The sequence below is a fragment of the Pelophylax lessonae genome (genome assembly GCF_965119305.1).
Source record: "Pelophylax lessonae genome assembly, chromosome: 11".
NCBI classification, from domain to species: domain Eukaryota; kingdom Metazoa; phylum Chordata; class Amphibia; order Anura; family Ranidae; genus Pelophylax; species Pelophylax lessonae.
Window position 1 is genome coordinate 238,716,447 of NC_138778.1, and position 14,914 is coordinate 238,731,360.

The 14,914-nt window shown below is 48.9% G+C and overlaps 1 protein-coding gene across 1 annotated transcript; it reads right to left on the bottom strand.

The window, feature by feature from the left end:
* Window positions 1–2,752: 2,752 nt before the first annotated feature.
* Window positions 2,753–14,619, bottom strand: LOC309567220 (uncharacterized protein). The gene is made up of 5 exons (XM_082272599.1): window positions 14,538–14,619; window positions 11,266–11,364; window positions 11,054–11,152; window positions 8,133–8,564; window positions 2,753–3,444 (listed from the first exon to the last, which is right to left on the bottom strand). Exons 1-5 carry the CDS (start codon window positions 14,569–14,571, stop codon window positions 2,804–2,806), a joined length of 1,305 nt encoding a protein of 434 aa, XP_082128725.1. The 5' UTR covers window positions 14,572–14,619; the 3' UTR covers window positions 2,753–2,803.
* Window positions 14,620–14,914: the final 295 nt, after the last annotated feature.

A 14,914-nucleotide genomic window follows, 5' to 3' on the forward strand; every position in this document is an offset into this window, starting at 1 on the left:
TCTCCAATATAATCTGGGGAGTCAGGGGGATGCAGCTGGGTGTCCTTTCCTTCGTACAGGAGGAAGGCATACGTGTACCCTGTGGCTCCATCATACAGCTTGTACAGCTTCACCCTATATCGTGCCATTTTACTGGGAATGCACTGCTGGATGCCCAGCCTGCCAATGAAATGGACATAGAGCTCATCCACACAGATGGGTCCAGGATATACAACTAGGAAATCTCAGAGAAGACATGAATAAGTGGCCAATTTCTATAACGTTTATCATGCACAGGGTGATTTCAAGGAGGGCAATGTGTATTATCGCTGAAATGGAGAAACCCCATGTTGTCCTTGGCATAATGGATGAATAAATGGGCATCTAAGGAATGGGGTAGGTGGGCCAGCAATATTGTACTTGAGGGGGAACAGAGGAAGGAGAGACAAGAGAATCAGCAGAAAAGGTGGGGATAGAGGATGGAGAAACACTAGAACCAGCAGAAAGGGGGTGATAGAGGATGGAGAGACACCAGACCCAGCAGAAAGGGGGGGATAGAGGATGGAGAAACACGAGACCCAGCAGAAAGGGGGGATAGAGGATGGAGAAACACGAGACCCAGAAGAAAGGGGGGATAGTGGATGGAGAGACACGAGACCCAACAGAAAGGGGGGATAGTGGATAGAGAGACATCAGACCCAGCAGAAAGGGGGGGATAGAGGATGGAGAGACACCAGACCCAACAGAAAGGGGGGATAGTGGATGGAGAGACACGAGACCCAACAGAAAGGGGGGATAGTGGATGGAGAGACACGAGACCCAACAGAAAGGGGGGATAGTGGATGGAGAGACACGAGACCCAACAGAAAGGGGGGATAGTGGATAGAGAGACATCAGACCCAGCAGAAAGGGGGGGATAGAGGATGGAGAGACACCAGACCCAACAGAAAGGGGGGATAGTGGATGGAGAGACACGAGACCCAACAGAAAGGGGGGATAGTGGATGGAGAGACACGAGACCCAACAGAAAGGGGGGATAGTGGATAGAGAGACATCAGACCCATCAGAAAGGGGGGGATAGAGGATGGAGAGACACCAGACCCACCAGAAAGGGGGGATAGTGGATGGAGAGACACCAGACCCAACAGAAAGGGGGGATAGAGGATGGAGAAACACGAGACCCAGCAGAAAGGGGGGATAGAGGATGGAGAGACACCAGACCCAGCAGAAAGGGGGGGATAGAGGATGGAGAGACACGAGACCCAGCAGAAAGGGGGGATAGAGGATGGAGAGACACGAGTCCCAACAGAAAGGGGGGATAGTGGATGGAGAGACACGAGACTCAACAGAAAGGGGGGATAGTGGATGGAGAGACACGAGACCCAACAGAAAGGGGGGATAGTGGATAGAGAGACACCAGACCCAGCAGAAAGGGGGGGATAGTGGATAGAGAGACACCAGACCCAACAGAAAGGGGGGATAGTAGATGGAGAGACACGAGACCCAACAGAAAGGGGGGATAGTGGATGGAGAGACACGAGACCCAACAGAAAGGGGGGATAGAGGATGGAGAGACACCAGACCCAGCAGAAAGGGGGGGATAGAGGATGGAGAGACACCAGACCCACCAGAAAGGGGGGATAGTGGATGGAGAGACACCAGACCCAACAGAAAGGGGGGATAGAGGATGGAGAAACACGAGACCAAGCAGAAAGGGGGGATAGAGGATGGAGAGACACGAGTCCCAACAGAAAGGGGGGATAGTGGATGGAGAGACACGAGACCCAACAGAAAGGGGGGATAGTGGATAGAGAGACACCAGACCCAGCAGAAAGGGGGGAAAGAGGATGGAGAGACATGAGACCCAACAGAAAGGGGGGTTAGTGGATGGAGAGACACGAGACCCAACAGAAAGAGGGGATAGTGGATGGAGAGACACCAGACCCAGCAGAAAGGGGGGGGGATAGAGGATGGAGAGACACCAGACCCAACAGAAAGGGGGGATAGTGGATGGAGAGACACGAGACCCAACAGAAAGGGGGGATAGTGGATGGAGAGACACGGGACCCAGAAGAAAGGGGGGTTGTGGATAGAGAGACACCAGAACCAGCAGAAAGGGGGGAGGGGATAGAGAGACACCAGACCCAGCAGAAAGGGGGGAGGGGATAGAGGATGGAGAGACACCAGACCCAGCAGAAAGGGGGGAGGGGATGGAGGATGGAGAGACACCAGACCCAGCAGAAAGGGGGGAGGGGATAGAGGATGGAGAGACACCAGACCCAGCAGAAAGGGGGGGGGGAGGATGAAAAGATACAAGACCCGGCAGAAAGTGGTGAGAGAAGAAACACAAAATAAATCCAATAAATAAACCTCATTGTGGCACATGGATTGTTCTACAGCAAATTTATTCCATACAGTTCTATATACAACTATCTACCCTACGGTAAGATGGATAAAGATTGCCGGCACTCTGCCAACATGAAGACAATGTGGAGGGAGAGATGGGTGTAATAAGAATTACTGGGAGGTCACAGATCTTCCTTCCAGCATGCAGAACCGTATCTTCTGATGTATAGTCCTAGCAGAATGGTCAGAACCGTATCTTCTGATGTACAGTCCTAACAGAATGGTCAGAACCGTATCTTCTGATGTACAGTCCTAACAGAATGGTCAGCTGGTGACAAGGTGGCTCAGGAAGCCGGGGCGGAGTTCTCACTCTCCGAGGAAGCCATCTTCCAGAATGGATTCCTGCATTTTGGAACTTTACTGTCTTCTACAAAGACATTGCTACAGCGGTTCCATTACAGTCATGTTCGGGGGGCACTCAGTGACGCCCCTTTTTGGGTGTATGTTCTGGAGAAATCTGAGATTTGCTGCGTCTTCGGACCCGTCTCCAATGTGGTCCTCGTCTGTCATCTACTGGCAGCGGAGAGCTGTCACTGGCACTGTCGCTGGGTGTCGGGGAAGGCGATACTTGGTGCACATTAAGATGGTGTAGGACTTGCTGCATGCCGTTCACACACTGCTTGTTGTGTTGCTGCTGCTGCTCGGCCAACAAGAGCAGATTGGAGGAGAGTTTGTCCAAGATGGTGTTCTGCTGCTGAATGCTTTGTGACAGGACAGCCATGCTCTCGCTGAATGACCCCTGGAAGGCTTTTACATTTTTATTTAACGCTTTCACATTGTTATTGAGTATATTTAGTTTTTGGGCCATGGTTCTTCGGAAGTGGCTCTGTTCTGCATAGATCAGACTTGTATGATCCCTCAGCGTCTGCTGCCTCCGGCTTCTCATATCATCTTGCTTGAGAGACAGCGAGCCATCCCTGGTGGTTTCCTCGGGAGCTGTGCAACCCTCTGTCTCAGCATCGGCCTCTTCTGGGAACTCATCCTGATCCTCATTATCACCTTCTGAGTTCACTGCCTCATCTTCTTCAGCAAGATCATGGAAATCTGAGCTCTCATGTTCTGCCGGGAGAAAAACAATAATTTATTGTATAAGGAGTGTTCGACTTACCTTCTATTGTAGGAATATGGACCCCCCATTTATAACGCTGCTCCCCATTACTATATTTTCATTATTATTATTATGGAAGAAGGGACGTTTCTCATTATTATGGAAGAAGGGGAGAAGGAACGTTCCTCATTATTATCATGGAAGAAGGGACATTCCTCATTATTATCATGGAAGAAGGGACGTTCCTCATTATTATTATTATGGAAGAAGGGAAATTCCTCATTATTATCATGGAAGAAGGGGAGAAGGAACGTTCCTCATTATTATCATGGAAGAAGGGACATTCCTCATTATTATCATGGAAGAAGGGGAGAAGGGACGTTCCTCATTATTATTATGGAAGAAGAGGAGAAGGGACGTTCCTCATTATTATGGAAGAAGGGGAGAAGGAAAGTTCCTCATTATTATCATGGAAGAAGGGACGTTCCTCATTATTATTATGGAAGAAGGGGAGAAGGGACGTTCCTCGTTATTATGGAAGAAGGGGAGAAGGGACGTTCCTCATTATTATCATGGAAGAATGTGGGAAGGGACGTTCCTCATTATTATTATGGAAGAAGGGGAGAAGGGACGTTCCTCATTATTATCATGGAAGAAGGGGAGAAGGAATGTTCCTCATTTTTATCATGGAAGAAGGGACGTTCCTCATTATTATTATTATCATGGAAGAAGGGACGTTCCTCATTATTATCATGGAAGAAGGGACGTTCCTCATTACAATTATGGGAGAAGGGACATTCCTCATTACAATTATGGAAGAAGGGGAGAAGGGACGTTCCTCATTATTATTATTATCATGGAAGAAGGTACGTTCCTCATTTTTATCATGGAAGAAGGTGAGAAGGGACGTTCCTCATTATTATCATGAAAAATATAAGGTTGAAGGATTGTAAGAGGTGCATGGAAGTCAGCCAGCCCCCAGTCTGATGTACTCACCCTCCAGTCTGTCACCAACCAAGTAGACCTGTCTCTTGGTACAAAGAACAGGGGTTTAGTTGACACGCATTTGCAAACGCATGTGAAAGCTGCAGAGCCACTTCACGGCACCGTTTTATCTGCAGTTCTAACACTTTCTAATTTAGTGTCTCCACACTGGGAGCACATAGCTGCTAATGGATGGATGGGGGAACAGGTTGGAGGGAGTGAAAGATTGTATTAACATGCCTTATTATATTTCATATATATTTCAGCTTATGCCCACTTATCAATGGAATATGGTCCCTTGCAATTACATATTAACGAGCCAGACTAACACTCATTCGTACACCCTGGACAGCAGACAGCTGTATTTTGCATATAGATGACACGACGTTGACATGTTAAACACCTTTCCATTCATTCATTTGAACACTTGACAGTTGGATATTTTGCATAGAGATTACTGACACCACCCACAAACACATTTGACAATTGCTTACATTAACACATGACAGCTGATCACAGACAGAGCGGCTCTCCCACAAACACAATCTCCAACACACAACACCCCACACATACACAGGTGTATAGGGAACACAAGGACCTTTTCATGTACTGTTTCTGTGAGATATGTTCTTTTGTTAAATTGACCGATGACTTGTAACCAGTTTGGAGCAGTTTTTCCCGCTCAAAACTTGCCTTAAATATGAGCGAAACTTGCAATAAAATCAGTTGTGTCTGCGCTAAGTTTGAGTGCTGTGTCGTCACACCTCCTGGCCAGACGAGGGAAAATTCACTATCTAGGGAGATTGGGACTGAAGGGCCGTATATCATCGTGTAATTGCCTCCTGACGAGATTTGAGCTAACAGGGAGACAGCCCAACCTCCCCCAACCCACCCCCATCCATGACTGGTCTGTTGTCTAAAAACTCAACTAACTAAGATGTAACGATGGTACAAACTGGAAAGGACCAGCTGGGAAGCATTACACCTCCATCCCCTTGGTGGCTGCACTATAAAGACAAATAGGGATTTTATATATGGGGCATGGCCTGTAAAGCACAATGCTGTCTCCCTCCCACCTGTTCCCCCATCCATCCATTAGCAGCTATGTGCTCCCAGTGTGGAGACACTAAATTAGAAAGTGTTAGAACTGCAAATAAAACAGGGTGCCGTGTAGTGACTCTGCAGCTTACACATGCGTTTGCAAATGTGTGTCAACTAAACCCCTGTTCTTTATACCAAGAGACGCCGGGCACTACCTGCTGGGGTCTCACTTAAAGTCCCACCTAGCCTATTGTGTTTACTCATTATTATCATGGAAGAAGGTGGGAAGGGACGTTCCTCATTATTACCATGGAAGAAGGTGGGAAGGGACGTTCTTCATAATTATCATAGAAGAAGGTGGGAAGGGACGTTCTTCATAATTATCATAGAAGAAGCTGGGAAGGGACGTTCCTCATTATTATCATGGAAGAAGGTGGGAAGGGACGTTCCTCATTATTACCATGGAAGAAGGTGGGAAGGGACGTTCTTCATAATTATCATAGAAGAAGGTGGGAAGGGACGTTCCTCATTATTATCATGGAAGAATGTGGGAAGGGACGTTCCTCATTATTACCATGGAAGAAGGTGGGAAGGGACGTTCTTCATAATTATCATAGAAGAAGGTGAGAAGGGACCTTCCTCATTTTTATGGAAGAAGGGGAGAAGGGACCTTCCTCGTTATTTTTATGGAAGAAGGTGAGAAGGGATCTTCCTCATTATTACCATGGAAGAAAGTGAGAAGGGATGTTCCTCATTATTATCATGGAAGAAGGGGAGAAGGGACCTTCCTCATTATTATCATGGAAGAAGGGGAGAAGGGACCTTCCTCATTATTTTTATGGAAGAAGGTGAGAAGGGACGTTCCTCATTATTATCATGGAAGAAGGAATGTTCCTCATTTTATCATGGTCGATGCTCTCTCGTTAAATAAGTGATAAATTATTATCATAAGGGTGATGTATTTTACGAATGAAAGAAGGGGAGAAGGGATGTTTCTCGACATTATTATGGAAGAAGAGAAAGCAGGGTAGGTGACCTAGAACAAGGAGCAGATGGAGGAATGAGAGAGCAGGGTGGGTGACCTAGAACAAGGAGCAGATGGAGGAATGAGAGAGCAGGGTGAGTGATCTACAACAAGAAGCAGATGGAGGAATGAGAGAGCAGGGTGGGTGACCTACAACAAGGGGCAGATGGAGGAATGAGAGAGCAGGGTGGGTGACCTGCAACAAGGAGCAGATGGAGGAATGAGAGAGCAGGGTGGGTGACCTAAGACAAGGAGCAGAGGGAGGAATGAGAGAGAAGTGTGGGTGACCTACAACAAGGAGCAGATGGAGGAATGAGAGAGCAGGGTGGGTGACCTATAACAAGGAGCAGATGGAGGAATGAGAGAGCAGGGTGGGTGACCTACAACAAGAAGCAGATGGAGGAATGAGAGAGCAGGGTGGGTGACCTACAACAAGGAGCAGATGGAGGAATGAGAGAGCAGGGTGGGTGACCTACAACAAGGAGCAGATGGAGGAATGAGAGAGCAGGGTGGGTGACCTATAACAAGGAGCAGAGGGAGGAATGAGAGAGCAGGGTGGGTGACCTATAACAAGGAGCAGAGGGAGGAATGAGAGAGAAGTGTGGGTGACCTACAACAAGGGGCAGAGGGAGGGATGAGAGCAGGGTGGGTGACCTACAACAAGAAGCAGATGGAGGAATGAGAGAGCAGGGTGGGTGACCTATAACAAGGAGCAGAGGGAGGAATGAGAGAGCAGGGTGGGTGACCTACAACAAGGAGCAGAGGGAGGAATGAGAGAGAAGTGTGGGTGACCTATAACAAGGAGCAGAGGGAGGAATGAGAGAGAAGTGTGGGTGACCTATAACAAGGAGCAGAGGGAGGAATGAGAGAGAAGTGTGGGTGACCTAGAACAAGGAGCAGATGGAAGAATGAGAGAGCAGGGTGGGTGCCCTATAACAAGGAGCAGAGGGAGGAATGAGAGAGAAGTGTGGGTGACCTAGAACAAGGAGCAGATGGAGGAATGAGAGAGCAGGGTGGGTGACCTAGAACAAGGAGCAGAGGGAGGAATGAGAGAGAAGTGTGGGTGACCTAGAACAAGGAGCAGAGGGAGGAATGAGAGAGCAGGGTGGGTGACCTATAACAAGGAGCAGAGGGAGGAATGAGAGAGAAGTGTGGGTGACCTACAACAAGGGGCAGAGGGAGGGATGAGAGCAGGGTGGGTGACCTACAACAAGAAGCAGATGGAGGAATGAGAGAGCAGGGTGGGTGACCTATAACAAGGAGCAGAGGGAGGAATGAGAGAGCAGGGTGGGTGACCTACAACAAGGAGCAGAGGGAGGAATGAGAGAGAAGTGTGGGTGACCTATAACAAGGAGCAGAGGGAGGAATGAGAGAGAAGTGTGGGTGACCTATAACAAGGAGCAGAGGGAGGAATGAGAGAGAAGTGTGGGTGACCTAGAACAAGGAGCAGATGGAGGAATGAGAGAGCAGGGTGGGTGACCTAGAACAAGGAGCAGAGGGAGGAATGAGAGAGAAGTGTGGGTGACCTAGAACAAGGAGCAGATGGAAGAATGAGAGACCAGGGTGGGTGACCACCTACAAGGACCAGATGGTGGGTGACAGAACACGGATGGTTGAACAGCAGCAGCCTATAACATTAGTGTCACCCACCAGGCACTCGTCCTGAGTCGGTGGTGCCAGGTACCCCGGGAGTTACATCGGTGGCGATTATTTTCTCCATCACACGCTCATACGGCCAGAAAGAGATATGGAGGCGGGAGGCTCCTCCGGATGTTCTATGGTGCTTGTCAATTCTGCTCAGCTTCTCCTTCACTTTGCGCTTGATATCTGCAAATCTCTTCTTACAGTTCTGCACGGAGCGCGGACAGGCGGAGACGGCGTTCACGGCGGAGGTGATCTCTCTCCACAAGGCGTTCTTCACTGCGGTTGAATGTCGGGCCGCCAACCTGCCGAACAGCTTCTCGTAGTGCGGCATAACGCTCTTTATCAGGACGTCGTTCTCCTCGTCCGAAAATCGGATGTTCCGCTGACGCTCTCGCTCCGCCCCTTGCTGTGATTGGCTGGAATCATCAGGAAGAAGATCTGGGAGAAAAATTGGATTTTTGTACTTACCATAAAATTTATTTCTATAAAATCATTGAGACAGAAATTCAGAGGCTGTTGAGTTATAAACACCACCAGCACAGTATAACGTCTCCTTCTAGTACCGGTATGACTCCTCCTACCTGTATGACTCCTCCTATCTGTATGACTCCTCCTATCTGTATGACTCCTCCTACCTGTATAACTCCTCCTACCTGTATGACTCCTCCTATCTGTATAACGCCTCCTACCTGTATGACTCCTCCTACCTGTATGACTCCTCCTATCTGTATGACTCCTCCTATCTGTATGACTCCTCCTATCTGTATGACTCCTCCCATCTGTATAACTCCTCCCATCTGTATAACTCCTCCCATCTGTATAACTCCTCCCATCTGTATAACTCCCCCCCCCCTACTTACAGCATTGACCTTAACATCACCTGTATAACTCCTCCTATCTGTATGACTCCTCCTATCTGTATGACTCCTCCTACCTGTATGACTCCTCCTACCTGTATGACTCCCCCCCACTTACAGCAATGACCTTAACATCACCCGTATAACTCCTCCTATCTGTATGACTCCTCCTATCTGTATGACTCCTCCTACCTGTATGACTCCTCCTACCTGTATGACTCCTCCTACCTGTATGACTCCCCCCCACTTACAGCAATGACCTTAACATCACCCGTATAACTCCTCCTATCTGTATGACTCCTCCTATCTGTATGACTCCTCCTACCTGTATGACTCCTCCTACCTGTATGACTCCTCCTACCTGTATGACTCCTCCTATCTGTATAACGCCTCCTATCTGTATGACTCCTCCCATCTGTATAACTCCTCCTATCTGTATGACTCCTCCCCCCCCTACTTACAGCATTGACCTTAACATCACCTGTATAACTCCTCCTATCTGTATGACTCCTCCTATCTATATGACTCCTCCTATCTGTATAACTCCTCCTATCTGTATAACTCCTCCTATCTGTATAACTCCTCCTATCTGTATAACTCCTCCTATCTGTATAACTCCTCCTATCTGTATAACTCCTCCTATCTGTATAACTCCTCCTACCTGTATAACTCCTCCTACCTGTATAACTCCTCCTATCTGTATGACTCCTCCTATCTGTATGAATCCTCCTATCTGTATGACTCCTCCCATCTGTATGACTCCTCCTATCTGTATGACTCCTCCCCCCTACTTACAGCATTGACCTTAACATCACCTGTATAACTCCTCCTATCTGTATGACTCCTCCTATCTGTATGACTCCTCCTACCTGTATGACTCCTCCTACCTGTATGACTCCCCCCCACTTACAGCAATGACCTTAACATCACCCGTATAACTCCTCCTATCTGTATGACTCCTCCTACCTGTATGACTCCTCCTACCTGTATGACTCCTCCTACCTGTATGACTCCTCCTACCTGTATGACTCCCCCCCACTTACAGCAATGACCTTAACATCACCCGTATAACTCCTCCTATCTGTATGACTCCTCCTATCTGTATGACTCCTCCTATCCATATGACTCCTCCCCCCCTACTTACAGCATTGACCTTAACATCACCCTCTGACTAGAAAGGGATCTTTACAGGATAAAACACCAAGCCCAGATTTTTTGACATGAGATTTAAGCAGGAAATAAAATTGGAGACCCAACCAATCACACAGCAGTTCAATGCTACAGGCAGGAGCTTCAGACATGCATAGAGCCCGGACCCCTTCTGAAGGCCTCAGCCCACTTGGCCAGGATTTGGTAGATCGGGGACATGACCGGGGCATTTACAAAGGGCAGTTGTGATTGGGGCTCCTCACTTTTGTCAATGGGCCCTTAGACACTGCTGCAATCTACAGGAATGGTCAATGCTTTCCTAATACGGAGAATTGCTGCATTCACACTTTACCAGAGCCCTCCTGAAATGGGTACAAGGCTACTCATCGTACGTCGGGGGGGGGGGGGGGATCTTGGACCTCTAGGACCTGATTGGTTGTCCCGCTCAGGATACAAGGCTGGGCCTTAGATACTGAGAACTGGCTGCTGGTGATAGGTCTGTGCCGAGGTGACCAGAAGACACCAACCAATGAAAGATGAGTCTTGTCACCTGCAGTCAGCAGCCGGGGTGGGGGAGGAATGATGGGAATAAAGAGTGTATAGTATATGTGTGCGACCTTCTACCAGTACCCCATCCCCCAGTGTCACCCCTTCCAATCAGCACCCAGTGTGTGAAGGACACATTCTGGAGGGGCCCCATAACATGCAGTCCAGCGGGGTCCGGCCTCCGAGGATTGGCCAATGGAGAAAGCAGAGTACAGAGATCAGCCTGCAGAGGGATCTCCATTGAATATAAAAAGACCCCCATCCTCCTGAATGAAGCATTCTGGAAGTGGGAGGGCTTATACCAGGCAGCAGTATAACCCAACAGTCCCTGAACTGCGGTGTCCCACAATGCACTGCCCATTCCTCTGATCTCACCGGTGTCAGCGTTCAGATCCAGGTCCCAGGAATCTTCCTCCGGCTCCTCCTTCACAGTGATTTTCAGGGCGGAGACATCGGGGGTGTATGAGGACACGCCTACCAGACACAAGAGACAGATGGGCGGTGACTAGGAGGACTCAATCCCCTCCCCCCTGCCAATCAACTACAGAGGATGGAGAGGAGATTTCCTACATCCAATCATCTCTCACCTCTCTTCTCCGACTTCTCCCGCCGAGACTTCCTCTGTGCACCCCGCCCAGCCCCCGATGGAAGCTTCCCTGCATTCTCAGGAGCTCCGGTGTACCGACCTATCAGGAGAGATCACTGATCACCACATAATATATCACCCCCAACCATGCTAGATACACCCCAACCATGCTAGATACACCCCGACCATGCTAGATACACCCCGACCATGCTAGATACACCCCGACCATGCTAGATACACCCCAACCATGCTAGATACACCCCAACCATGCTAGATACACCCCAACCATGCTAGATACACCCTGACCATGCTAGATACACCCTGACCATGCTAGATACACCCTGACCATGCTAGATACACCCCTGTATACATCACACCCAATCATGCTAGATACACCCCCAAACAATTATACCCCTCTCCTGTATACATCACCCCCAACCATGCTAGATACACCCCAACCATGCTAGATACACCCCAACCATGCTAGATACACCCCAACCATGCTAGATACACCCCAACCATGCTAGATACACCCGACCATGCTAGATACACCCCCAACCATGCTAGATACACCCCAACCATGCTAGATACACCCCAACCATGCTAGATACACCCCAACCATGCTAGATACACCCCCAACCATGCTAGATACACCCCCAACCATGCTAGATACACCCCCAACCATGCTAGATACACCCCCAACCATGCTAGATACACCCCCAACCATGCTAGATACACCCCAACCATGCTAGATACACCCCAACCATGCTAGATACACCCCAACCATGCTAGATACACCCGACCATGCTAGATACACCCCAACCATACTAGATACACCCCAACCATGCTAGATACACCCTGACCATGCTAGATACACCCCTGTATACATCACACCCAATCATGCTAGATACACCCCAACCATGCTAGATACACCCCAACCATGCTAGATACACCCCCAACCATGCTAGATACACCCCCAACCATGCTAGATACACCCCAACCATGCTAGATACACCCCCAACCATGCTAGATACACCCCCAACCATGCTAGATACACCCCCAACCATGCTAGATACACCCCAACCATGCTAGATACACCCCAACCATGCTAGATACACCCTGACCATGCTAGATACACCCGACCATGCTAGATACACCCCAACCATACTAGATACACCCCAACCATGCTAGATACACCCTGACCATGCTAGATACACCCCTGTATACATCACACCCAATCATGCTAGATACACCCCCAAACAATTATACCCCTCTCCTGTATACATCACCCCCAACCATGCTAGATCCACCCCCGTATACATCACCCCCAACCATGCTAGATACACCCCAACCATGCTAGATACACCCCAACCATGCTAGATACACCCCAACCATGCTAGATACACCCGACCATGCTAGATACACCCCAACCATGCTAGATACACCCCAACCATGCTAGATACACCCCAACCATGCTAGATACACCCCCAACCATGCTAGATACACCCCCAACCATGCTAGATACACCCCCAACCATGCTAGATACACCCCAACCATGCTAGATACACCCTGACCATGCTAGATACACCCGACCATGCTAGATACACCCCAACCATACTAGATACACCCCAACCATGCTAGATACACCCTGACCATGCTAGATACACCCCTGTATACATCACACCCAATCATGCTAGATACACCCCCAAACAATTATACCCCTCTCCTGTATACATCACCCCCAACCATGCTAGATCCACCCCCGTATACATCACCCCCAACCATGCTAGATACACCCCAACCATGCTAGATACACCCCAACCATGCTAGATACACCCCAACCATGCTAGATACACCCGACCATGCTAGATACACCCCAACCATACTAGATACACCCCAACCATGCTAGATACACCCCAACCATGCTAGATACACCCTGACCATGCTAGATACACCCCTGTATACATCACACCCAATCATGCTAGATACACCCCAACCATGCTAGATACACCCCAACCATGCTAGATACACCCCCAACCATGCTAGATACACCCCCAACCATGCTAGATACACCCCCAACCATGCTAGATACACCCCCAACCATGCTAGATACACCCCCAACCATGCTAGATACACCCCAACCATGCTAGATACACCCCAACCATGCTAGATACACCCCAACCATGCTAGATACACCCGACCATGCTAGATACACCCCAACCATACTAGATACACCCCAACCATGCTAGATACACCCTGACCATGCTAGATACACCCCTGTATACATCACACCCAATCATGCTAGATACACCCCCAAACAATTATACCCCTCTCCTGTATACATCACCCCCAACCATGCTAGATCCACCCCCGTATACATCACCCCCAACCATGCTAGATACACCCCAACCATGCTAGATACACCCCAACCATGCTAGATACACCCCAACCATGCTAGATACACCCCAACCATGCTAGATACACCCCAACCATGCTAGATACACCCGACCATGCTAGATACACCCCAACCATACTAGATACACCCCAACCATGCTAGATACACCCTGACCATGCTAGATACACCCCTGTATACATCACACCCAATCATGCTAGATACACCCCCAAACAATTATACCCCTCTCCTGTATACATCACCCCCAACCATGCTAGATCCACCCCCGTATACATCACCCCCAACCATGCTAGATACACCCCAACCATGCTAGATACACCCCCAACCATGCTAGATACACCCCCAACCATGCTAGATACACCCCCAACCATGCTAGATACACCCCAACCATGCTAGATACACCCCCAACCATGCTAGATACACCCCAACCATGCTAGATACACCCCAACCATGCTAGATACACCCCAACCATGCTAGATACACCCTGACCATGCTAGATACACCCCTGTATACATCACACCCAATCATGCTAGATACACCCCCAAACAATTATACCCCTCTCCTGTATACATCACCCCCAACCATGCTAGATCCACCCCCGTATACATCACCCCCAACCATGCTAGATACACCCCAACCATGCTAGATACACCCCAACCATGCTAGATACACCCCCAACCATGCTAGATACACCCCCAACCATGCTAGATACACCCCCAACCATGCTAGATACACCCCAACCATGCTAGATACACCCCAACCATGCATGCTAGATACACCCCAACCATGTTAGAAGTGACACTGAAGGTGCGGTGGGTCGGTAGGAAGAGGAGAGGAGGGAGAAGAGTGGAAGGACTCACCCAGAGAGTTGAGGAAGAGGAAGTTGTCCTCCATGTTGCTCAGGAAGAACAGAGGAAGACACAATCTGCCATCCTACTTCTCACACCTGAGATCAGAGGAGAACACTTTGTAAATTGCAGACAATGCAGCAGCAGAAGTGAGACTCTATAGATAAGGAGGGTGGAGAGGGGTGTCCTCCCATATGTACAATTGGAGTTCTTCCTGGAAAGTCAGTGATTGGCTGCCATTCATTGTGTATTGTTGTGATAATCTCTGTCATTGGTCACAGCTATCACATGGTACATACAGAGCCAATCACAGCTCTCACATGGTACAGAAAGAGCCAATCACAGCTATCACATGGTACATACAGAGCCAATCACAGCTATCACATGGT